Here is a 25,850-nt window from a genome sequence, read left to right on the forward strand (position 1 = left end):
GGGCATGCAGTCCATCCATACACTCTGTTTTGCTTGGGGTATCTTTCAGATTTTTATATCCCCATCAATATGCTGCAAATCATCATCACCTTATTAAAGAACAAATTTCAAGAAAATGCAATTGAAGTCTGAACCCCTTTTGTTTATTGCACTCCTTTCACTTCTGACTTAGTTTTTAAGTCCAACAACACTAGTTTGTAATTACGCAGACACACGATGCTACTTGTGCGGCAATCGCCTCGAAGACCAAATTCGAAGCTTGAAATTGAAGCAAATTTCAAGATTCCAAAAATTGAAGAAAAAGAAAAAAAAGATAAAAAAAAACCAACAGTCCTCATACTCCAAATTAAGTAGTAGCAAGAAATATGGATCGAAGATGAAAATATTACTTAGTTGAGCAAAATCATATCTAGTACCATTACATTCTAGTAAGGTTTCTCTCCGACAATATTTCCAGGGGGATTATAGAAGCAAATTGTGAGACTAGATTGATCCTTGGCGCATCCAGCCTGGGCGCATCCCAACTCCACCGACTGCTTCCACACCACCTGAGTGTACACCCCGCACCTGTGATCCGGCGCACACGAGTTGTCCTGGTAGTTATAGAACTTCTTCTCCGCGACCCACGTCTCGACCGCCGTGCGGGGCGTGACCCTGAAACCCCCGGCCCACAGCTGATTCCCGCCGTATTTGCCGTTGGCCAAGTTCGCAAAACTGCAGTTGTGTTTGTCTCTCTGGAGCCTCACCAATAGGCTGGCGGATTTGGCCAGCGGCTGGCTCCACTGGAGAGGGCCCACCCCCACCTCGGCTCTTGCTTGGTTGTGCGCTTCCAGGTACTCTTTGGAGTCGTTGCCGGCTGGGCCTGGCGGCGGCGGTGGTGGTGCAGGTTGAGCTGAACATTGGCATGTGAGTAGCAGTAGAGAAGCAGTAAATGCGAACAAGATGTTTACCATTTTGTGTCGTGTTTTTGGTTGGAAAAAAATGTATGTCTAAAATGTGAAAAGGGTGGGAATGATATATAGACGTCTTGTGATGTGTAATTGTGTTGTGGGTGTTTTATCGTTAGGCAAAGTAAGCACATATTAAGACCATATATATGTTTATTATAACTTAATTATGTAATTAGGACAGATTTGTCAGAATAATTTGGAACAATTAACTTTGAGTAAATAATAATAATAATAATTGAAGAGGGAGAGGCAGAGGGAGAGGAGGTAGTGCAGTGCAGGTGGGCGTGGTGGTGAGTTTGTGAGAGAAGAGCGATGAAGAATGTGTGTGAGTTGGGAGAGGGAGGGACATGAGACATGTGATGTGAGATAGGGTTATTGTTGCACACGTGATCCCTTCCCTTCACTTGTTTAGATATTAGTGCCACATCACAATAATTCACATCACTAGTTTCCGACTTACTATCAATATTAAAATGAAAATCCGACTCCCTACCCTTCGTCCCAATCAATAATCATGCATGCATCTTGGTCCATCAGAAACACGACTATGCGCCCTATTTCCAGTTATTGCACAACACCCAAACTCTTAAGGACAGCACAAATGGACAATGTTTATGTATGTAATTCAGGTTTGCAGGTACATGTCCATCAACACCATCTGTCTCTGTCTCTGTCCATTGTAAAATACAACTCAAGTTATTCACAGCCCAACTTTGATATCTTTCCTCCAGTAAATCGCGCCACATGTATAAGATTTTCTTTTTCTTTTTTTTTTTAAAAAATAATACTAATGATACCTAAGGAATCAATCTCAAACTCCAATGAAATTGTCTAGCTCCATTGATCAAAGGGCTCAAGAACAATCAAGATAAATTATTATGCCAAACTGCACAAACACCAAGCAGCAAACGACCACCTCCGACTCATTTGTTGACAGATTTCAGCTAGTCTAGGCCCACTTTCAGAAACTTGTTGAGAAAAATCAAACTACTCCAAGCCCATATTTGTTTTCAGTTGGTGGCCCAATTAATTTAGCTAACACGTCACCAATATTTTTCACCTCAAATTACAGATTAAACTAGAGACGCATTAGCAGGGAAGAAAACAGCAACCGAAATTCTGGGATAAAGCTAGGCTAGCCTAAAGCACCCATAGTATCATTATCACTATACAAACCAAAACTATGAAAGCCCAACAACATACATGCATGTGACTAAACAAGGAAGAATGGGAAAGGTTGCTATAACACATGGAATGCTAGCTTGCATATGACATGCTTAGTTGATATGGGAAATGTAGAGTTTTGGCATTCAGAATTTACCAACAAGTTTGATCTTCCGCGGCATAGTTAATCATTCTGCTGATCTAAACACTTGATCATGGATCATGTTACAAATTGTCAAGCAACATCTTCCAAATTGCACAACTCCACCTTTTATTTTCCTCCTACTACCATGCATTTTACATCAATTACAATATAGAGCTAGCTTTTACGATTTGTCCATTCCAACGTCTCTTCTTTCTAATGAAATGTTTTTTAAAAAACAAATCTCTAAAATTAATCCGAGTACGCTCGGTTAAACCACATCACAAACTGCATTATTTCTATTATTATCATTATTACTCTTTAAAATAAATAATCATAAATACAAATATCACTTATCGACAAGGTTGCATGCGGTCACCAGCTAACAATGTACAATAAAATTGAACATTTTATGAACTTCATTATATATTATAATTAAATATAAGTAAGTTTGACAAAAGTTTCAGATAAATTAAGAGTACACTATAATGAGTTCCCCTAAAAATTACCATAATTACAAATATTTCTTTGTTATTTGAAAAATTACAAATACTTCCTAAAATTAATAGTTGTCTTATTTGTTAGATGATCGTTAATTTTAAGGGGTAATTATAATTTCTCAAAAAAATGAGGAGTTGTTTTTAACTAAGACAAATTTAAAAAAACCCTTCGTAATATACCCATAATTGAATACCACTCCTGTAAAAAATAATTAAAACAACGAATTAAGACACATGGAGCTGAAGAAGAATATGAGGCACCCAGTGTAGGCTTAAAATAGAAAGAAATTAAGGGAGAATTGAGGAAGAAAATAAAATCACATGCATCCTTCCTAGCCAGCTAGCTTGTACGTTGAAACAGAAAGATTGATAAATGGACAGGCACAGCCAATCCGCACTATGATGGGATGTAGGTAGCTAGGGCTAGCGGCTGCAACAGCGCGCATGCAGATAGGTTCAATCTTAGGATTCTATCTTTTTCTTAAATTGTTTGTCTGAAAACGCAGAACGAGTGGCGGACAATGAAAGCATAGTAGTCAAGAGATATATATATCTCCGTATGTATGGTGCGCTGCGTGCCCACTAAAACATGAAGAAGAAGACTGTTACCTCCGCACAGGGGCCGGGTTATTCAGGATTTTATCATCCATCTACATAATTATTATGGTGTTGGCTTTGTCCCCTGCACTACACATCACATCATGTACGTATTTCATGACATGTTGGTATACTTGAAGATTTTTTTGGCCCTATTATATATACCAATCATTATATTATCGATCATCATCGTGTTATGAGATAATTAATATATTATATATATATATCTAATTTGTATAATAAAAAATTCAATTAATTGATGAATGGTATTTTACATATATCTTACTTAATTGTTAAGTTTAAAAGTATTATCTGTCTCTAGCTATCTTTTTAATCTAATTACTAAATCATTGTCAAAGGTAGCTTTAATAATATCTTAAGCAATAAGAAATGATGGAAAAAGCACTGATTTAAAAAGTAATTTTATATAATTAAAGTACAGTTCTTGCATATATATGTAAACAATATTGGAAGAAACACGGTAGATAAGACTTTGTGAGTTGTGTAAACAAGTGGGATTGAACTATTCAGATTTCATTTCAGGGAATTCAAAATCAGCACTATAAATTCCGAACCTAGTTTTAATTTGAGGAATTAGATGTGCTATTAATATAATATATATTAGAGTAGCGGCCGGAACATGCATGGACCAAGAACAACTTTTGCTCTCCTCAACCTATAATTAAGCAAATAAAATAAATAATAATTTATGGTTTGACTATTGAAGACCCACTATATGCGTGTGTTGTGTGTATGGCACTTAGAATGGAAGAGGTCCATTCTTGGCCGAATACAACTTTTATATAAATATCTATTTGATGATTCGTGCTTGAATTCAGATATGTTATACATGAAAATTTGGATGATCTATAAATTTGGGTTTTTCATTAGGTGAATGTTTTTATATCCTAAATTAATGTTTAATTCTTGAGATAATTATATTTACACAGCTTATCTATTGGAGAGTTTAAAAAGAAACAAGAATGGGTAAAGGCTCTTGGAAATTTCAAAGTAATAACAATGGTAAAAGTCAATTATTATGAAAATAGAGCAATAAAAATATAGCAGGCGCATTGGATTCTGGCAGTTGGCACCCGGCATGTCTATGATGTGCAGTCGAATTTCACATACAGGCCAGCCTAATTTGAGGGGGAGGGGGGACCTCACAAGGACTGGGCGGCCCTTTAATATCCTAATGCCAACTGAACTATGGGTTAGCGTAGCTAGCAATCACCGGCCGTCCTCCACAATTGCAATTCACCCTATCATCAACTCATGGATTATAAATTAGCATGAAGGGTTTGACTGTTTGGAGTGATGATGAGTAGGTAATTACACAAAAATGTTGTTGTTGTCTTGGCATCAACACCTACGTATCAATGTATGTATGATCAATCATTTAATCTAATTGGGTGGATGGATGGAATTGGAAAGGAATCATCATTGTGTTTTGGGGGTTGTAGCAACCAGCCCCATCACTCATAACCATGCCTATGCCACTGTGCCTCCTCTCATTACAGCTGTTAAACAATATATAGTCTGTGTTTCTGACGGGACCATTTTATATATACACACATCATCTCTCTCTCCCAAACACACACACACTATCCTCCAAGCCGGGAAACCCAATTATGTTGCCTGCTTCTTTAACAACTTTTCCCTTGTTTTATTTGCTTCCTCCCGCCTTCCAATCCATTACCATATTTGAACATTTTAATATATTATTTTATTCTTAATAAAATAACAAATTCAACATCAATTACATTATTATTCGTAAATAACAATAAAATATTCATAGGTTGGACTTATAATAATCAAGGATTCATTTATAATAGATAATTACTTAGCTTTTTGTATTTGGAAGATAGGAGGGCGATGGGAAAAAAGGGAAAGTGGATGATATTGTTGAGGAAGAGTGACATTTTGGTGACGTTGATTCCGTTTTAATCTTTGATGATCAGCGGAAAACCCTTTTGTTGTTTTATGGTTTACATTGTCCTGGCATTCATAAATGTCTTTTTTATCTTGAGAGTAGCGTACGCACCAAACAAAGTATGATAACCATCAAGCAACCGCATATGCATCTGCATCTTATCTTCTTTCTTGGAAATTACACTCAATATCATGTTTTAATTATTAATTATCACGAAAGCCAGTTATCTCATGATCAAGCCATGATATATATAGGCATGATTAATGGGTAAGCCAGCCACCCAAGTGTATACTTATTTACTTGCTTACAATCAACACTCATCTCCCACTGCCACAAAATTGTAATCCCAATATCAAAAAGAAGAATAAATGCCCATTTTAACCACCCACTAATTTTTCTTTTCTCATTTTTCCAAGTCATGATCATCATCAGAGAGTAGCTCCGCTAATTTAATTACCTCAACTCGTTTTACACTATATTTACAAAAATCAAATTTCCGTTTCCGAGAATGCCCCTAATTAACTACTCGGGTATTGCACTCAACCTCGCCGTGATCTTCCCTCTTCCGCCGCTCTTTCTCCTCCCCCCCGATCCAGTCTCTCCTACGTTGCCGCCGGCCTTTCTGGATTGCTTCACACCATTTTCTCCTGGAAACACCAGTATATTCCGGCGACACCCGCATTTGTCACCACAATTTCCGCCGCTCTTAGTCAAAGCGGAGCTGGCTTTAACAGCCAATGCGGCCATCTCTTCAGCCTGAAGCCGGTGCTTCAACCGGCTCAACGGCAGCGCGAAGTAGAGCTGACCAGGCTGAAGCTCCTCGTCATCACTGACCGCGGACACGACGTCATCGAAATCCATCTCATCGGAGTTGCATATGAAACAAGCGGGATTCTTCTGTAGAACGTAAGAAACCTTGACAGGATAAGGAAACTCCTGTAATCTTCCATCATCTAGTATCAACTTAGCCGTAGCAACAGAGGTCGAATCGCAGGAGCTGCATATTCCCATCTTCTCTTCAAATCCCTTGAGCCGTTGTTGTGTTGGACGAACGTGAGAGAGAGAGAGGAGATGTGGGGTTGAAGAGAATATGTGCGGTGCGGGGGCGTATATATATATATATGTATATGCGTGGGAGTGTAGGGGGAGGGGGGGTGATATGGGGAATTGAACCAGGAGGACACGTCAGCAAGGGGGAAATGAATAAAGAATGGAGGAAGGAGAAAGGTGTTTTATGGATTTGGATCAGTGGGCACAGCTGCCAGCCTGTAAACCTCTGGGTGACAGCAAGAGTACTATTCTGACCCACTTTTTGGCATGAAATTACGAGACAGGGACCGGCCCCGCCTCTCCCCCTTTCGTTGTCTTTTTCTTTTTCATTCGTGGTTTTTACTGCCTCTGGGCCACTACGTAGTGTAAACACATATATCACCCAAACTAGACTTATTAGTGTGAATGAAGATTTAAACATAAGTGCTATGGGCTATATGCGCTTTTAGCCTTTTAGTATTACATACATGGTGGGGCATTTTATACGCGGCATGCCTTTTTTCTATACAAAGCTATAAGTTATTGAGTGGTGAGATTCACAAGTAGCTCCTGAAACAGATTTTGGGAATAGTTGGGCATCACGTCTATAAGCGTGTGTTTATGGAAAATTTTGGGGACACGCTTTTTGTTGTTACGAGTTTATGGTAGTAGTAGTATTGGAGAGAGACACTATATACATATATATATAGCTAAGAATATTGTTGTAGAGTTTGGTACACGACAATTTTGGTTCTCCACTATGACATGCGTGTTTCAAGTAATTTCAACTATTACCAAAATATATATGTTGTGATTCGGGGAAAAAGTTTAGTAGAATAAAAAGGAAAACATACATACATATATATATATTAAATTAAATGAGAAAATAATGAGTATGTAATTATGAAGATAGACATCGAAACCGTTATGTTTTAATTTTGTTCTAATAAATTATGTACAGTAGGGTTTGTTTGAGAATGTGGAATGCATGTCTCATTATTTGAGAAAAATAAAAAAAGCAAAAGAAAACAAGGAATTGTTAAAAGAGGAGGGTGGTGATTGTATGCATCATAGAAAGTTGAAGATGGTGCATGATATCTGTTGTGGAATTCACGTGACCCTGGTGTATGGCTTCCAAAACCCACCTTTCTCTTCAATTCACCCACCTATGTATGGACCATCGCCTGCCTTGTTAACCGCATCAATCACCATCTATTCTTTCCTTTATTTTTATTTAATTTATAGTCTCTAAAATAATAATTCATCCATCAATCATACATTAATTATATATATTGAAAATGTAATATATATAAAAAGATATGCAATTACCACCATGTTGAAGACATTAGACAAAATATATATTTGTAATTGGACTTGGTTACTCCCTGAAATTGAAATTGAACGTTTAATTAAAGGTGAGAATGTGCAGTGATTTAATTGACGGTTGGATTGTCAAATAAGATAAGGTGGGGGGGAGGGAAATGGACCACAGCCCCGACTACCCATTGCCCAATGCTAGCTACAAACACACACACATATATATATATGGTGATGATGATCAATGCAGACTATAATAATAATAATAATTTATATTAGAATTTATAAATGATGATGTGGAGGAATAGGATAGATTTATGGGCGAGGTTGTGAGAAAAGCAGATGGAGGGATAAGGAAACGTGGCAAGTGATGGAGGGGGCAAAGGGGGTTTTGTAGCTGAGTCTGAGCGAGCTGCAGAACATGCACAAAGACACGTATAAAAAGAAACTCATAGCAGCCTTCCCAACCTCGTCTACCCCATTACCCTTCTTTTCTTTCTTTTTTCACATTCACTTCCCAATTACCATATATACAAATTTTTATGTACGTCTACGTCGTCATTATTAATTTATGATATAATTGGTGTGATAAAATTTTATCAGATTAAATAAACAAATCAAAGTCTCATTATGTGAATATATTCTTATTTTTCAAACTAGTATCGCTCTACTAATTTCGTAATATATAATATGTTTTACTTGTTAAAAATAATTATGATGTATGTAATTATTAATTTGTTCATATTTTTCATCAATTTGAGACATGGATCATAAACAACATGATTGATCTCAACTTAAACAATTTTCACTCGTAGAAAAGAAATTTGGCAAAATGTTTTTTAACTTGTTGAGCAAAATTTGTTTTGATACCACAATTATGACTGGTGATGCTTTTAGGTTCATAAAACTCAAAATCACGTCTTTTTAGTTCCAAAAAATATGATTTGACCCAAAATTCAGCACCTTTTTAATCCCAAAACCACAACGCATGTGACTTTTTAGTACTAAAAATATGCGATTATAAGTTTTATGAGACTAAAAACAACACCTACCATAGTTGTACCAAAATAAGTTCTAATCTTATTTTATGAGATTAAAAAAGCATTTTGTCAGAAAAAAGAGGTTAAATAATGAATCTGTTTCTTAGTTACAAGTGTATATATATATAATTAAACATAAAGCAGGTTGGAATATATATATGTATTTGCTAAAATTAATTACTTTGTAATATATATGTATATAATAACTTATAACGAAGAGAATATTATGTTATTGGGGAGGGGGATGATGTAATTAAGTTTGCGCAAGTTGCAACGTAATTAAAACCAAGTCTTGGTTATTGCAGTGAGTGGTCTCTAAGAATCTTTATGAATATGAATGATTAGCTGTAATGCTGCCCTTTTCCCCAACCTTTTCTCATATCTTTTAAATAATATATATAGTCAGCGTCTGCGTACCGGCGACCACTCACTCCTAATTAGCTTTAAATTCAAACAAACTCTCATCACTCCTTCCATCCAATCATCATCTAATTTACTTTCATTCCCCCCATCCTCGAACCTTCCTTCACATGCCCTGTGCCCTACATTTACATTCACTTGCTCACCGACTTAGACTTAGAGTTGATCTAGCCATCATTTGAAATATGATATGCTAAAGCGTGATCCAAATGAGTATTAATGATAATTGATTTGCATACACGAATCATAATCTAGCTAAGGTGGTCATTAGTTAAAACTCTATGAAATTTAAGTCAGTTAAGATTTGATGTAAAAGAAGTTACATGATGAGCTCTCCTTACAAAATGCGATCTGATAGTAATAAATGCATACCTGTAAAATGGATTTATGTGTCAGAATAATTACAATTCATGTGTCAAAAGAACAGTGCTAAATCAATGTCTATTTAAATGGGTTGCGGGTTAGATGTGACCCGACCCTATTTATTTTCAAAGATTGTTTTTCTTATCTATTATTATTATAAATATATATTGTTCAACACAAGATGACAATGGGGAGTGATGCAGCGCACGTGTGTTGATTTGAGCTGTCAATCTCAATTCAGAGACAATAGAGTGCACGTACATGCATGCATGATTGCTTCAGCTCTAATTAATGAAGCTTTGCTACTGCTACTGCTACATGTATTTTGTATTTATTTATTTATCAGATTAATAATATTTATTTATTAGATCAATATAATATTTGTTCTGGCATCTTCGAATTGGACCACCACCACCTCCTCCAAGAATATTAATTAACAAACAACAAAAAATTGTGTAAATATATAGCAATTTTATAAGCCGGAGAATCTCCAACATAAGTCGTGAAATTGGGAATTCAAGAATCCAAACCTGAATTGGATATTCTTGGCTAAATTGAATGAAATAATACTGCTGGTAATGAGAGGAGTAGCTGGTCTCAGCAGGGTTACCAACCGGCAACACGACGTCGGACTATCCACCATGACCTATACATTAAATTCCTACTCAGATTCTCTTTTCTTTTCTACTGTACACACACACACACCCACACGCTTTCTGCTTTCTGGGCCTGAAAGAATTTTCATCTTTTCTAGTGTCTTCAGAAATATATAAAATGTTTGAGGAGCTGGGATTTGATCCAGGCCCAATTCCTACACAACCTATTCGTTTCGAAGCTCGCCAGTTGCCACTTGCCAATACGAACCCTTGGGCCCAGCACATGTCCAAATGGGCCGACTGCCCCCACAACATAAGGATCAATCTTCCTGATGAACTGAATCACTGTGATTCCGACATATTTCTTTTGCCAAGTATGATGACCATCATGGCCTCGCTTATTACATACAAATTTGAGTGGAATCAACTCCTTATATATGTACACTTGCAAGACTACAACGAACAATACTACAATTGTATTGTCTAAGCAGCAAAATCTTATTGGGATTTCCCATTTAATTTCTACATATGCATAATCGCAGGATTTGTACATAGATGGACTACACAGAAGGAAGGAGCCACAGATTGAAGAGGGAGGAGGATAAGGACAGAAACCACGACAAGAAGGCCATAGCAGCAGAGAGTTGGTATCTGGTGCATAACTTTCCGATGCAGAAGCCTTCAGAAGCAAGCAAAAGACTGCTCACGCTAGCCGTTGAGCAAGATGCAGCTAGCGACAGAAACGAGAGGACCTATCAAAGAATACACCAACTGTTAATTTGTTATTGTTCTGTAACTATAAGTGATGCGACGAATGGCAAATATATATGTAGGGCAAAGATAAAATGTGTGTAGATGTCTTTACCCAGTCTCCGAGGACGACAATTGAAAGTATTCCACGTTGACGAGATGGACGTCTAATGAAAACCGAGAACACATCCACCACAGCCAGAGTTAAGCTCCATGGGATTACCAATCCCATAATTGTTACCAAGAAGCTGCAAGTAGAAAGGTTCGGCCCAAATAATTACAGAACAGAACACCTACATTTTGCAGTTGATTTCTTGCAAGAAAAACAACAGTATAATGGAAAACAAATGTTCCTAAGATAACAATTCAATCAACAACTCAGGCATCTACATTAACTACAAATGACTGCAGCAAACAGTAACTAATATTTAATCATGTTGATGGCAGTTCATTTATGAATGAGAACCGAATGCCTAATGATGCTAAAGTTTCAGTTAAGTAGAATTACAGACAGATCAACTCACTGATTGTGTGTGTTTGTGTGCGCGCGCGCATCAAGATGAATTCTTTCTTGCTTATGTACATGACCACAGATATAAGGACAAAGATTGATGTAAAATGGTCCTGTTCTTGCACCCTTTTTCCAAAAATATGGAAACTGATTCAAGCAACAGTCATTTCTGAGAGCACTGAAAAGTGACTGCAGAAACTTAAAGCCATGTTCCCCTCAATAAATTGCATAGACACTGAGGCACATGCGCACCACCTCACTGCCCCTTCAAAGTCCTAAAATTCTCAAATTTTGTCCGACTCCTTTCATTCCCAACTATTTCTGATTTCTTAAGAATACCCCTTAAAAAACAATAATAAAATGATAGCTGTCCACCAGTTATATCCATACCGACAAAAACCAGAAATTAGAATAAAAAGTTTCTTGTAAATTATAAGTTCGCAGCCTCCCTCACTATTCTCATCCCACAAATCCTGTGATCTTTCCAGTCATCACTTCAACTCATATAATATGAACGCGTACGTATCAGCAAGAGATTGTAAAACAAACTTCCAATTCATAACAGAGGAAATCACCATATTCATAAACAGAGAATCAATTCACACATGATCACTACAAATAATCAAGAAGAAACAGAATTCTGAATTACCAGAAGGCAGTGTAACTGTAGAATTCAACATCCAAACACATGAAAAGCAACGAACCAACAGCAAATATAGCCTGTCCCAATCTCAAAGCCAAGCTTCCACTCGTCCCAAGCGCTCCTGGCAATTCTTCCATATCATCCGCACATAAGGCTCTCTCCTTCCGTCAATTTCTTCTGCAGATGCAATTCTTGTATATCTATCGTGGTGATCACACAGCTTCTTCATAGCCATTTAATTCTCTCCCCAGCCCATGCCACGTTTCTCATCCAAAGATGAAAAGGGCGAACAAACAGAGAAAGTAAAGGAAAACCGGAGTAAATTTTCTTCCGGGATTTGAAGGGAATTTGGTTTCTTACTCGGGGTCGGGGCTGTGCAGTGGAATGGAAAGTTATAGTTTGTGGAAAGGAAGAGGAAACGGTGGAGATTGGTTACGCAGGAAATCAGTTGGTGGGAAAGAAGACTTTTCCCTGTCCCTTTCCTTTTCTTCTAAATAATAATAATAATATTGAATAATGTCCATTTGATTTTCGCTTTTCCACTTTAATTTTCCAATTTGTTTATACATTCCCTCAACTTATTTATCTCTTCCATCCATGGTGGAATTAAATTATCTGAAGCTAAGAATTTTAAATTTATTAAATAATGTATAAAGTACCATAAATTTTAAATTAATAATAGTCATTATCAATCCAAAGAGCACCGCACATCATGTTGTGTTCAGTGCGCCTCCGGCATCCCCTTGAAAATTCAGAGGATCGAGTGTCATCTTAACTGATTGCGCTCATAACTGCATCAAATCTTTAAAGTGAACAAATACTCTTGTCAATGGGACAACGCAGGCAAGAAAAGTTGACGAAATTGATTTGTAACCTTGAAAACTGTATCTGAAAATTATTAAGTGTATCCGCAGTTTAATCATGTATCAAATTATTTAACATTTAAGAACTCTAAACTTTGCGATATATAAATCTTGAATAGTTTAATAGTCATTTTAAATGACATTGTCAATTATTACAATCATGAATTGAATTATTAAACTAGGAAATGCTTGTTGTGTGGAAACTAATATCATCACCAAGCGTAGAAGATAAACATTTGAATGTTATTTCGAGATCATTGTAGTATTATGACTTGCATAATATTATCAATTGGTGCACTTGATGTAGACCACATCAATAATAATTTCAATCAGGCTTGTCACATTTTGTTTTTAATCATATAATATATGGTATAGATCTTGTTCATGTCCCGGGTCCTATATATTCTCGTATATTCTAATATTGACATATTAAACAGCTTACCACCAACCAATTTAAGTCTTCAATCAAATTTAGTTAAAAGTTTGGTGAATGGTTACTAAAATAATAAATAAAGTATATATCCTCTGAACTAATAGAAAATAAGTAAAATCCTATGGGAAAACAGCTTATTATTTGAATAAATTCTATCTTTGGAGTAAGTGCCTCGTGGTCTAGGTGCAATACAAATAATGTCAATTTGCAACTTAAATAATAAATATTGAAACAAACATATTGTGCCAAATTAAGGTCTCAATTCTTGAAGTTTTTGTATCAGCGGCCCGAATCAAAATCATAAATTATCTTAAAAAAATATTTAATTAAAAAAACAGAGAAATTTTAAAATTTATACTCTACTTTAACCTGTCGTTTACTTGATATGAATTAAAACATCACACTCAATATTAATCAATTGTGTGAAGATTGTACAAGACCTCGAGGTCGCGTCGCTATCTCACTAGGTCGCATTGTCATCTCACCAGGTCATCGCCATCTCACCAAGTCATCGCCGTCTCACCAGATCATAACTTGCGACCTGATGATCTGTTTTTATCTTTTTCTGTACAGTTTAGCTATTTTGTCATTTTTTATAATTTGTTAGGATTTTTGATTATTTCATAAATTTGGTTTGTTAGCAATCAGTTAATTAGATTCCTTCTTGTTGAATTTATACAAGTTTCTCATTGTATTTCCTTGATGATGAATGATTATTAATCTTTCACCGTACTATTTTGAGAATGGAGATGTTTTCTTCTCCCTTGAATTTTAAATTTCTACAAATTAATTAATAACTGTTAATTATGCGATAGTTAAATAATACAAAAATATTATTGATCGTCCAAATTGGAAAAATCGAATAAAGCATCATCGTGATAATGATAAAAATAAAAATAGAATAAATGGAAATGTCGTGAGATGGGCGGTGGGAATTACATGGGAGCACACATTTGATCTCCACCATAGCTTTTTGATTTGGCAGGCTATATTCCCTATTATATAAAAACAATAATTTTCAAATATATATATATATATGTACATGTTCTTATGCCGTCTTACTATTCTCAGATTCCTTTCAATAATATTGACATTTAATTCCTAGTGATGGCCCCCCACCTTACCTCACCTCACAATCCCATATTTATGCCTTTTAGGTTGTGCCCATAAATTTATCAAAGCTTCGTAAATTGAACTTATATTCATACACAACATTTTTAAATTGCCATATGATTCCATAAGTTTTATAGTTGTGTCGGTATGATGTGTGTCTGAATTTAGCAAGTTTATCGAGGTTTAATCCAAATAAAAAAAAAATTAATATGTTTATGTATGTTTGGAATCTTAATTGTAACGTGATTTATAAGGTCGAAAAATTATAAAAACCACAAAGAGAAGTTCTCGATTATAATATTTCAATACTTAAAAGGAAAGAAGAAACGGCCCCAAAGTTTTTGAGATACTTTTTGCAATGATTTTATTAATAATAATAAAAGGGGTAAATGGTGCAAGTAGAAAAGAATACGACTTTTATGACATAAAAGTTATTCCATGGTACTACTTATTAGTATTATTTATTCCGTATACGCATTAATATTCCATGCTACAAAATACCTAAGAAAAGATGTATAAGTATTATCTATTGGTTTCAAAATTTTATTATGCTTTATGAATTAATTTGAAATTCTCTAATAATATAATTTTTTTGAATTTATTTGGAAATTTTAAATTTTAATTTTTTTCCTTTTGTCTGTAGTTAGTATCCTGTGCCAAAGCATGGAAGAATTGTATCGTTTAAAAAGTAATAAATAAATTAAAATTATAGTAATTAATAAGTATAAAAATAAAAAAAGTAGATTGACTACCAAAGTAAGCAGGATTTTGTGGTAAAAATAAATAAATAGAAAGTATAAATATTTCAAAGTTTAAAATAAAATGAATAATTCAAAATTAAAACTAAAATAATCATGAAATATAAAAAGTATATTTAGTATAAAAAATGAATTTTAAATATTTTATATAAAAACAAATAAATCTTACACTTTAACTAAAAATAGAATTCCAAAGAGGGTATGCAAATATGACGCTTACTTAGCAGTATCTATATTTCTGTTTTATTACATATAGAGTTAAATCATATTTTTGTTGAATAGTAAACATTAAATGTTTTAATATAAAATAATTAAAATGTATATTTTTGTTTTAAATTTAAGTTTATGAAGAACAAATAGCGGACACGCAGTCTTTTTGGATGAATGTGTTTTCCATATCCACCACAGAAATCGCAAGTGCCCAAAGCTGTTTCCTATCCTGGGGCCGCCATACCATTACATCTTTTCTTGTGATGTCTGTACTGTTAAACTGTCACGGAAAAGTAAATTTGGGTGTCTTCTTTCCTTCTTATTCTGGTCGATGATGATAAAGGGTTCTGATCTTTTGTACAAGTGTTTTTGGAGTTTAATGTTGATAATCAGATGCTTTCCAAGGTGCCCGGTAATCTCCCACCTCATGTGAATATCAACCTCATTCGAAAGTATTTGAATTCAGGAAATTTAGCACGCGCTCGCCAATTGTTCGATGGAATATCTCAACCAGATGTGCGGTCATGGACAGTCTTGATTTCAGCTTATACCAAGAATGGTTGGTGTAAAGAAGCAATCGAACTTTACACTAATATAAAAAACAGCGGAAAGATATGTCCTGATAAGCTCGCTCTTTTAGCAGTAACCAAGGCTTGTGCAACTTCAAGGGACTTGGCAAAGGCCAAAGAAATTCATTCTGATGTCTTGAGGTACAGGTTTAGCTCGGATTTGCTTCTAGGGAATGCTCTGATTGACATGTATGGGAAATGTAAGTACATTGAGGGTGCAGAAAGGGTTTTTGCGGATTTGAGGATAAGGGATGTGATTACTTGGACGTCCTTTTGTTCTTGTTATGTTAACTGTGGGCTTCCGGATGAGGCTCTTCGGGTTTTTCGTGAGATGGGATTGAGTAGAATTAGGCCTAATCCAGTGACATTGTCGTCTGTGCTCCCTGCTTGCTCGGCTTTGAAGTGTTTAAATCTGGGTAGAGAGATTCATGGTTATGGTATTAAGAATAGGATGGGTGAGAATGTTTTTGTGAATAGTGCTCTGGTGGATATGTATTCTAATTGCTCGAGCATAAAGCATGCAGAATTAGTGTTTTATAGCATGCCACAGCCTGATGTTGTGTCATGGAATGTGATCATATCAGCATATTTTTCGAATGGTGAATGCTGGAAGGCGCTTAATAAATTTCAAGAAATGAGAAATCAAGGGGTTAAGTTGGATATTGTTTCCTGGAACTCTGTCATTTCTGGGTGTGTTGATAATGGAAAAGCACAAGAAGCAATGGAGTTATTTAGACAATTGCAGCAGGTAGGAGGCAGACCTAATCAAATCACGATTACAAGTGTATTAACTGCTTGTACTTTTTTAGAATGTTGGAGGGAAGGAAAGGGCATTCATGCATATATATTCAGACATAGTTTTATGAAGGATGTGGCAGCCAGTACTGCTCTAGTGTTAATATATGCCAAGAGTGGTGACTTAAAAATGTCCAACCGAGTTTTTAATATGATGTCATTGAAAGACACTGTTGCATGGAACACAATAATCATTGCTAACTCAATGCATGGAAGAGGAGAGGAGGCTTTATTGCTATTCAATGAAATGGTGGCCTCAGGGGTGAAACCAAACTCTGTTACTTTTACTGCCGTCCTGTCAGGTTGCAGCCACTCGCAGATGGTAGATAAGGGGCTCTCAATTTTTCATTCAATGAGTAAGGATCATAAAGTTGAACCAGATCCAGAGCACTACTCTTGCATGGTTGACGTTCTTAGCCGTGGTGGTCGCTTAGAAGAGGCATATAACTTCATCCAAAAAATGCCCGTAGAACCAAGTGCAGCTGCATGGGGAGCTTTGCTTGGAGCATGTCGGATATATAAGAATGTAGATCTAGGACGAATTGCTGCAAACCGTCTACTTGAGATTGAACCAGACAACCCCGGAAATTATGTTCTACTTTTTAACATCCTTGTTACTGCCAAACTGTGGGGAGAAGCCTCAGATACTAGAAAACTGATGAGAGACAGAGGAATTAGAAAACTTCCTGGTTGCAGTTGGGTTTGGGTGAAGAATAGAGTGCATACATTTGTTGTTGGTGATAAAAATAATCATCAGAGCAATGACATTTATAAATTTTTGGATGAAATACGCAGAAAAATGAAATTAGCTGGATGCTACCCAGATACAGAATTTGTGCTGCAAGACTTGGATGGTGAGGAGCAGGAGGATAGTTTGTGCAATCATAGTGAGAAGTTGGCTGTTGCTTTCGGGATACTCAATTTGAAAGGTGAATCATCCATTCGGGTCTTTAAGAACTTGAGGATATGTGGTGATTGTCATAATACCATCAAGTTCATATCAAATTTTGTAGGAATGCAAATCATTGTTAGAGATTCTTTAAGGTTTCACCATTTTACACACGGAACATGTTCCTGTGGAGATTTTTGGTGAAGCCTGCAAGTGCATTTCATTGATATGAGCAAATTGTCGGGATTTTTGAAGACCCAGTCCAGTGAATAACAACAAAATGCTATGCGCTTTCTTCAAAGAGAAATAATCTTTTGGAGCTCCTTTCCCAAACGATTGCGCACACAACATTTTCCCAGTTGCTTTAATTGATTATCAGTTCAAGCACATATATTAAACAACCACAGTAATATACAAGCATGAAACTGATCCCGGTGCTTCTCCAACAAGGTAACTTTGGAGTTTGATGAACCCTTTCAATTACAGCAAAACTCAAGAATCAGTACAGTGATGCTAAATACACTCTATCAGTCAAGCTGGGCATACCAAACGCCTTGGATTTTCACATCTTTGGGAGCCTTTGATCCCAAATCAGTATCAGATGGCTGAATGCTCTCAAACACTCCAATCACCTCACCAGTCTCAGGCTTGCTCTGAGTAACACTCAGTGTGATCTTTCCTGTTGAAGATGCAACATTTTTGTTGTTCTCCTTCTCAAGCTCCTCCTCGTCTCCTCTTCCTCCAGCAGGCAAGGCAACTGCATTGTCATAACCAGTTGATCCACCCCTTCCCTTTGGGTCAAGGAAGGATGATCCTCTGTATGATGGCACGAGGAATTCTCCTCCAAAGTTATCGGGTTTGCCAGAAGCGACAAGCTGCTTGATGGTAAAGAGGAACGGCACTCGCTCACCACCAGGAAGCTGTACTGTAACAGCAGCATAGTCAATACCATCCTTCTCCTCGAACTTTACTGTGCCATCCTGAGATACCTCAAACGGCCCCTCAATCTCATCAAGTGTGTAGGTTAAACGGGTCATGAGCTTAGTCTTTTGGAACTCAGGTGGTGCATTCTTGTTTACTCCCTCTGCTTTGACAGTGAATGATGTGGGCTCCAGGCAGAACTTCTTGGCATTGTATTTGCCTGGCTTGAAAGCAAAGCTGTCAACACCACCCTCAATGGTTGGGCACTGGTTTGCTGTTCCAGTTCCTTTCACTTCTAAGTAGGTCTTGCTCTGAATTTCATCGTAGGTTAGCCGTTTTGGAACTCCTTCAGCATTGGCTCCCTGTAAAACAAATGAGTCTGATTAGATATCTCTATTTTACGGTAACTATGTCTATACATACGAGCTCTAAACCCTTGCTTGGATTTATAATAGTTGAGTTATAAATTGGGACAGAAAATTAAAACACCCTGCAGCCACTTGTGCAACCATGTTGAGTATCAGGTTCTCTCTTTAATTTCAGGGTTCATACTGGAACACAAAAGCAGATACTCTCTTAATGTTAGAATTTCTTTGTCTATTCCAGTTAAAATTTGTTGTAAGATAATCAAATAATGCACTGAACGTACTATTCAGCCATAAATGTACAGATAAAGACTGACTGATCAATTTGATACTAACTAGATTTGTACCCTAAGTCCTAAGCTACTGGACTACAAGCATTCCTGGCATTCTTGCGTTATAACGTAATTACTAAACCACCGGATCATTTCAAACTAGAAATATGCAAGGAATTTCAAAAGCTGAACAAGGTATCATACCGAGACGACTAGTGCAGAGGTGGCAAGAGCAAAGCCAGCAATCTTGGCAGCATCAGTGCATTTCTGGGCCAAGTCCTTGAGATCAGCCTGAAGAGAGCATGACAGCCTCGCACTGGCGGGCTCAACGCCGAAGGACTTGCCAACGCTTTGAACTGATCTGAGCTGCAGGCTGCTCCTGGCTGAGACACCAACCTTGGTTGGCTGCATGAGGGTGGCAGCTGCCTGCAGTGAGGTTGCCATTTTTTTTGTTTTTGGTGGTTCTTGATTACTAAATGCCCTGCCCTTCTCTCTTTCTTCTCCTTATTACAGAGGATAGAAGAGGAGTAGGAAGTGGTTTGTGTGGGGGAGGAAATAATGTTGGTGGATTTGGTGCGAGTAAGATAAGAGAAAGGATAAGGGTGTTGTTTCATTGGTTGGTCTCAGCAGGTATAACTGGTTTTGTGGCTTGCCACGTGGCAATCTTGGTATTCAGGATAAAGATTTCACTTGTTCAATGAAGCAGTGTATGATGATTGACAGCCACGTTTCTGAAATACTGAAAAGATTATGTAATGAGGGGGAAAAATCCATAGAAATTGGATTGGAAGCAAATCTGAGTAAATATGGACTAATTATAAGCATTGAATATGTGGTCTGGAGTCCACATCTGCCTAAATCTTGGCGTCTTTCTTCCGCCGTATCTGTGTGGAAAGGCTGAAAAAAAAAGTTGGACTTTTACAACCTTCATCACTCTTACCATATAGCAATTGCAATAGTGTGCATGTTAACAGTCATGAAAACTATGCAGCGCTCATTAGTGCTAATTCAACCTCTAATTCAAAATTACAGAGCTGCTTTGCGTTTTAATGTCTGCTAACTTCTGCCACGACTGAACATATAGTATAAAATTTGGTTTAATTTTTTTGAACAGGATAAAATTTGATTTTATTTCAAACAATAATGTTACCAAGTTATTTACTAATGGGTAATGTATGAATGAAAACGCTATCTTTCTTGTCCTTTGGAACCAGCATAGGCTTAGTGTATGAGTTTCTTGTCCTTTTGAATATGCCAGCCAAAAGTGCTGTACAAAAAGTTTACTTATTGGCCCATGCAGGTCTCGAACCTGCGACCTTCGCGTTATTAGCACGACGCTCTAACCAACTGAGCTAATAGGCCAGTTGGCTGTAAGCTTCTGATATACGTTCTTAATCATGAAATCACCGAAATCTTTACCTTTTCTACTTTCGTAAAGGATGCAAGTTGAAAATTGGACCTAGAACTGAATGAGTCAGAAATGAAGGTTGAATAATGAATTTAATCTTTTTATTGCCGCTCCCTGTTCCATTGGTACGTGAATGAAAATTTTAGAAGCACGCCTCTAGGTTGCACAATTACAACAAATTAATTGTATAAAGAAAACTCAGTAACTTAACAAGATAAATTAACAAACTCCACGCACATCGTCGCTAGTCATAAACTTCTTTCCCCGTACTTGGACTGGTCTACTGTCCACACGAAAATAATCTTGAACCATATCCTCTTTCATTGCTCCCATTTTGGCCTTCACCAGGCGGGCATTCTCAATAACCAGATACCTTCAGATCACACCCCACCCGAAAGCAAATGAATTTCATCCCTTAGTGCCTGTAACCTTTTTCTTAGACATCCAAACCTTCAGTGTAACAATTACATGCCTGCTTCTCGGACTTCCACACATATGAGTTAATTACAGTAAAATCTAAGTGCAAGATATCACTATCTATAACTATCATAACGATATAACAATTCATTTATTCGGCTTTCCCCTTCTTGATATAACAATGGCAGTCTTCCACAGCCTATTCCCAATTGGACACAATCTTTGCAAGATAAGAAGAGAATATACATTAGTAATCAATGAAATAACATCAAGTGTTGTTTAAGAAAGAAACTGGAAGTGGCTCAAAAGTGCTTGAAGAACAAATCATCGTTGCCTCTCAAATGTATGATCATTTGAGAGAGAAGCTCAATCCATAAAGGAGAGTTTTCAGTTTCTCATCATTGCCACATTTTCCTTTTCCTTCCTCTTTTTCAGAATTTTTAAACAATTCCTTTTCCTTGCATTTTGGAATGAGAAAACGACTGTAAGAAACAGAACAATAAAATAATTCAGCGTGCCCACAAGACTTTAAACTTAAGAAACTTTTCAATATTTAAATAAGCATAATGGGGCATGATGCTTATAATTGAGTACAAACCAAGATAGAACTAGGGCATGCGTATGGTTGAGTACAAGACAAGCAAGCAGCTGCAGCAACTTCAACTAATTATTTGAATAATCAAGAAGCATTTGAATAATTGTACCAGTCTGTGCCATAATTACTTCATATTAATCAGAAAAATTGAATTTGGAACCGGAATAAGGTTTCAAGATCATGAACTTGAGGGGGTGAGTTGAGATTGAGGGAAATGATTCATGGATTTGAAATCGTTTTAATTTGGAAATAATGCGACTTTCTCAACGAGATTTTAGAAAAATAATCTTTATTCACTCTGAGGATTCTGAAATCTGCAAGCTGAATGAGAAAGCTTAACAGGAGACCTCAGTGAAGAAGGGGCGTTCAAAATGAGCAGGAAGTTCATAATTCAATCAACAAAACTTCACATCCCATTGTGCCCCAAAAAACTAGCATTAACAAGAGACACCTCTGGCAGCAAACAGTTCATTTATTGAAAAAAAAGCAGGAAAAAACGAATTTCAGAATTTTTATTGGAAAAAATCAAGAGAGAAAAAGAGAGGGTGAAATGGAGTTCCTCTCAGACAAATGCCTCGATTGTCGTCACGATGCGATAACGAATGGATTTCGATCGGACTCGTCATCGTAATTTGTTCATCACCAAGAAACACAAAATATCAACCACAAAAAGTCAAAAAAAAGAAGAAGAAGAAGAACAAGAAACCTAACAGGAATATGAAATAGATAAATGAGAAGACGAAGCTGACGGAATGATGGTGAAAAATTATTGAAAAACTATGAGAAAAATGATTGGGCAGAGCATTGGAGAGCGGAAAACAATGGATCTTAAGCACCTGAAAATTCCCAATTGGTACGCATGAACCATCATGATTGATGGAGATGCTAATGGGCAATTGAGGTAAGTGGCAGCGCTACTCCACTTCTACTTATATAATTGCTTCATCTTCAGTACTTGTGTCATTTCGAATTTTAGGGTTTTGGGTTAAGGATATTAGCAGCAGCGCCTCCACACTGGAATCGCCCCTATTCGCTAAAATGCCTTCGGCCTTATTTGCGGCCCAACTTCGTCAACTAGTCACATCTTTCTTTGGAAAAATTGCACTTTTGATCCGCGCACTAGAGAATATTATACTTTTAATTCTATAGTTTAGGAACTTAGCCCATTTAATCCTACACAATATACGGTACGAGAAATTTAGCATTTGATTGAAAAACAGTTTGTATTATATGTGAGAACCCGCGTTTCACACCAAACATAGAAGTTCAAGGTAACAAACCAAATATCAGGTCACAAGAACAAATTATTTGGGACCCCAACCTGAGCTTTTCTCTGTCAAGATAAACAAGAAAATATAGAGGGACAAGTTTAAGTTTATCAGCTCTCATCAAGTGATTACTCAATAACAGGTACTTTTTGATGGTAGAATATGGTATCACAAGACACGGGTTATCAAAGCCCAGATGGGGAACACCAGCAAGAGGATAATGCCGACCGTGTTTGAGATGCCGTGGCTTCGAGTGAAGGAGTTGCGGAATCCACCAGATGCTCGGATGTGTTCTTGCAGTAGATAGCAACCGATGACAAGACATATTGCTACTCCAACCCAGTGGTCTCTTAGAGTATGTGCAAAGAAACTAGGCGAAACTACCAGCAAAAGAATCAAAGATCCCGGCATCTCCAGCCAATCTGTAACCAACAAAAGCAGTTTCCAGGAGAATGTCTGGTGAAGAGCTCAAAACGACGCCATAAACATAAACGACCCTAACTGAAACTAGCAAGACTGCAATTTCTAATCCACATCTAGTTCAACTAGATTAAGGTCAATCACAAAGTTAGCAATTTACACCTGTCATTTGATTGGTTCACATATAGGCCAATGATCATTATAAGGCAAGTGATTGCGCTTGTTATGTGACATTGCCTGGCACCAGCATAAATGATGATAGCAATATATTGGATGGTCATTGACTCTGCTTAGTGTACAACTGATGGAACAGAAACCAGAACTTTACCTGGGAAATGTCGAGGTAAGAAAAGCCTCAGTACAACTGCAATCAGTGCAATCCACTTGCCTACTTCTCCCCTACACCATGATGTCAAGAACTCATAAGTAGCTGCTAAGTCGCTAAAGAAATGAGAGATAGAAGAGCATCCAGATAGGGGATTTCACCTAAAAAAGTTGAATAACACTGCGGGAAAACTGAAGAATATATAAGGAATAAGAAGTGCAGTTAGCATGTTCGTTCTCCAGTTTGTCCGGTCCAAGATCAACAAGTAGCTGCAGTTAGAATAAAAGTTACTGATGAGTATCTAGTAAATGAACAGATGAAGATATGAACATGCTTAACAAGTTTTTGGTAGCCATCATCAAACAATGAGGATAGAAGCATTTAACTTAACAAAATTGCCATCAAGATATGAATTTTTTCAACTTTTTCCTGGACAGATCTGGCGGGAGTTAAATGAGTTGCTGTCGAGCATTGGCCGGAAGATTCCATATGAATAAGGATCTTTTCCAATGTTTATTTCATTGCATTATGCAACTACTGCAGCAGCATGAATTAAGGATTGTTATTAGACATTTGCATAAGTAGGAGTAGAAATTCCTCCCTATAACTTAACCATAAGATGATCTTGAATTCCTTCTAATGTTACTGTTTCCTTGAACTAATTGCGAGAGTCAATTATTTCATAGATCTGCGTGCGTGTGCAGGGGTATGTGTTGCCCTATCTCTTAATAACATAAGACTGGAGAGCAAAGATTTTATCACAGAATTAGATGTTTAGACTTTCTGTCATCTTACAAAAGAACTGCCCTCACGCTAGTGAGAATCACCATAAGTTTATCGCTACCAACCTGGAAATTCATATGGTATATCCGTTTCGAAACCACTCTAACCTCACTGACAATCATGATAGTAGAGGATTCATTTGCAACTGAACTTTAAGATCAAAATCAAGAATCAAACCCATGAAGGAATTAAAGAAATAAAATGTGCAAAAGCAAAATAGGAGATGATCAGTAAGAAGGAGGAGCAGAGGAAGAACTGACATGGCAGCAACGGAGGCGACCCATCTGAGGAAAGAAGTACCAAAAGCGACGCCACCCAAAGTGGTGGCGTGGTTGATGAGTCCCTTGGCGGCAACTTTGAGCTCATTGAAGTCTGAATCCAGCAATGCCGCTGTTTCTTCATCAGTTTTCATGGTCAAATAATCAATCCTCCCCATTTTTCGCTCTCTCGATTCTTCTTCGATTTGGGTAATTGAGATTTGAGTCGGAAAATCTGAAACGAGTTAGTAGTTGGGTTGATGGTATTAAATTAGTGGGGACGGGTGAGCGAGCAGATAGTGGGCAATGTGTTAACTATGGTGGGGGTTTTGTAATCGGAAAACACTGCGGTTATACGGATCCATCGGCTTCCTAGTTTGACTGCGGCGGGAATGCTACGTGGAGCTCAGACAGATGCCACCCCTCTACGTGTAGTCGTGTACTTCCCTTCACCTCGTTCTTTTCCTTTGTTTTACTAAAATTAGATGTTTTTTCTTAAGTAGTCACTTATTTAATAATTAATCCTCGTATACGTGGTGCAATATGTGCATAAATTAATTTATTTAAAAAAAATTATTATTATTTTAAAAGCATACATATTAATTAAATAAAATACAAATATTTATAAACTAAAAAGATTATGAAAAAATATTGAAATAAGAAGAAAAACAATAATGGAGTTTGAAAGTTAAGAAGGAAGGAAAAAATAAAATTTAAAAAAAAATGACAGACGAAAAAATTGAAGTTACCAAAGAGGTACTCTTCAATTATATAACGAGTAATTACATTATTTTTTTTAAGATTAGGTGTAATTACATATAATTTTTTGTGGTCTGAAAATTGACTTTTGTTTCTTTCTAATAAATAGATCTCTATATTAGTCAAAAACTCATTGAATTTGTTGAAAAATTTTATTTACCCCTAATTGACTTATTCCTCACTTAATGCAATTCAAACATTTTTTTTATAACCAAAATGCTCTTATAAAAGTGAACATATATCACATCACATCCATTATCTTGTGAATATGTATAAGGATAGTTTGTTTAGAATAGATTTGATTGATTGAAAATAAGTCAGTAATCAGTTAGTCAAAAATAAATATAAATTTTCATTCAATTTTTTCACTAATATTTACAAAACTCAATTAATTTTGACAAATAGAAGAATGTATATATTAGATGGAAACAAATATCAAATAAATGTAAATTTTCAAATAAAAAAAGGTTAGGAG

At 36.5% G+C, this 25,850-nt stretch overlaps 6 protein-coding genes and 2 non-coding genes across 8 annotated transcripts; 1 reads left to right on the forward strand and 7 right to left on the reverse strand.

Moving 5' to 3' along the window:
* Positions 1 to 314: 314 nt before the first annotated feature.
* LOC105177717 (STS14 protein) lies at positions 315 to 1,267 on the reverse strand. The gene has a single exon (XM_011100955.3). It carries the CDS (start codon positions 951 to 953, stop codon positions 426 to 428), a length of 528 nt encoding a protein of 175 aa, XP_011099257.1. The 5' UTR covers positions 954 to 1,267; the 3' UTR covers positions 315 to 425.
* A 4,266-nt stretch (positions 1,268 to 5,533) lies between these two features.
* Positions 5,534 to 6,397, reverse strand: LOC105177716 (uncharacterized). The gene has a single exon (XM_011100954.3). The coding sequence runs from the start codon at positions 6,295 to 6,297 to the stop codon at positions 5,809 to 5,811; it is 489 nt and encodes a 162-aa protein (XP_011099256.1). The 5' UTR covers positions 6,298 to 6,397; the 3' UTR covers positions 5,534 to 5,808.
* Positions 6,398 to 10,377: 3,980 nt separating this feature from the next.
* Positions 10,378 to 12,425, reverse strand: LOC105177715 (CASP-like protein 5C1). The gene is made up of 3 exons (XM_011100953.3): positions 11,962 to 12,425; positions 10,917 to 11,049; positions 10,378 to 10,803 (listed from the first exon to the last, which is right to left on the reverse strand). The coding sequence occupies exons 1-3, from the start codon at positions 12,090 to 12,092 to the stop codon at positions 10,612 to 10,614; spliced, it is 456 nt and encodes a 151-aa protein (XP_011099255.1). The 5' UTR covers positions 12,093 to 12,425; the 3' UTR covers positions 10,378 to 10,611.
* Positions 12,426 to 15,466: 3,041 nt separating this feature from the next.
* Positions 15,467 to 17,839, forward strand: LOC105177714 (pentatricopeptide repeat-containing protein At1g20230). The gene has a single exon (XM_011100951.3). It carries the CDS (start codon positions 15,726 to 15,728, stop codon positions 17,787 to 17,789), a length of 2,064 nt encoding a protein of 687 aa, XP_011099253.1. The 5' UTR covers positions 15,467 to 15,725; the 3' UTR covers positions 17,790 to 17,839.
* A 184-nt stretch (positions 17,840 to 18,023) lies between these two features.
* LOC105177713 (oxygen-evolving enhancer protein 1, chloroplastic) lies at positions 18,024 to 19,699 on the reverse strand. Its single transcript, XM_011100950.3, has 2 exons — positions 19,348 to 19,699; positions 18,024 to 18,868 (listed from the first exon to the last, which is right to left on the reverse strand). The coding sequence occupies exons 1-2, from the start codon at positions 19,585 to 19,587 to the stop codon at positions 18,113 to 18,115; spliced, it is 996 nt and encodes a 331-aa protein (XP_011099252.1). The 5' UTR covers positions 19,588 to 19,699; the 3' UTR covers positions 18,024 to 18,112.
* Positions 19,700 to 20,431: 732 nt separating this feature from the next.
* On the reverse strand, positions 20,432 to 20,505 carry TRNAI-AAU (transfer RNA isoleucine (anticodon AAU)). Its single transcript has one exon. It is a non-coding gene; the product is annotated as a tRNA-Ile (tRNA).
* Positions 20,506 to 22,120: 1,615 nt separating this feature from the next.
* Positions 22,121 to 22,211, reverse strand: LOC148787009 (small nucleolar RNA SNOR75). Its single transcript, XR_016067620.1, has one exon. It is a non-coding gene; the product is annotated as a small nucleolar RNA SNOR75 (small nucleolar RNA).
* A 556-nt stretch (positions 22,212 to 22,767) lies between these two features.
* LOC105177712 (Cold acclimation protein WCOR413 family) lies at positions 22,768 to 25,062 on the reverse strand. The gene is made up of 4 exons (XM_011100949.3): positions 24,620 to 25,062; positions 23,738 to 23,845; positions 23,580 to 23,650; positions 22,768 to 23,253 (listed from the first exon to the last, which is right to left on the reverse strand). The coding sequence occupies exons 1-4, from the start codon at positions 24,793 to 24,795 to the stop codon at positions 23,000 to 23,002; spliced, it is 609 nt and encodes a 202-aa protein (XP_011099251.1). The 5' UTR covers positions 24,796 to 25,062; the 3' UTR covers positions 22,768 to 22,999.
* Positions 25,063 to 25,850: the final 788 nt, after the last annotated feature.

This window comes from Sesamum indicum, linkage group LG9 (genome assembly GCF_026168435.1).
Source record: "Sesamum indicum cultivar Baizhima isolate 11 linkage group LG9, ASM2616843v1, whole genome shotgun sequence".
Taxonomy (NCBI): domain Eukaryota; kingdom Viridiplantae; phylum Streptophyta; class Magnoliopsida; order Lamiales; family Pedaliaceae; genus Sesamum; species Sesamum indicum.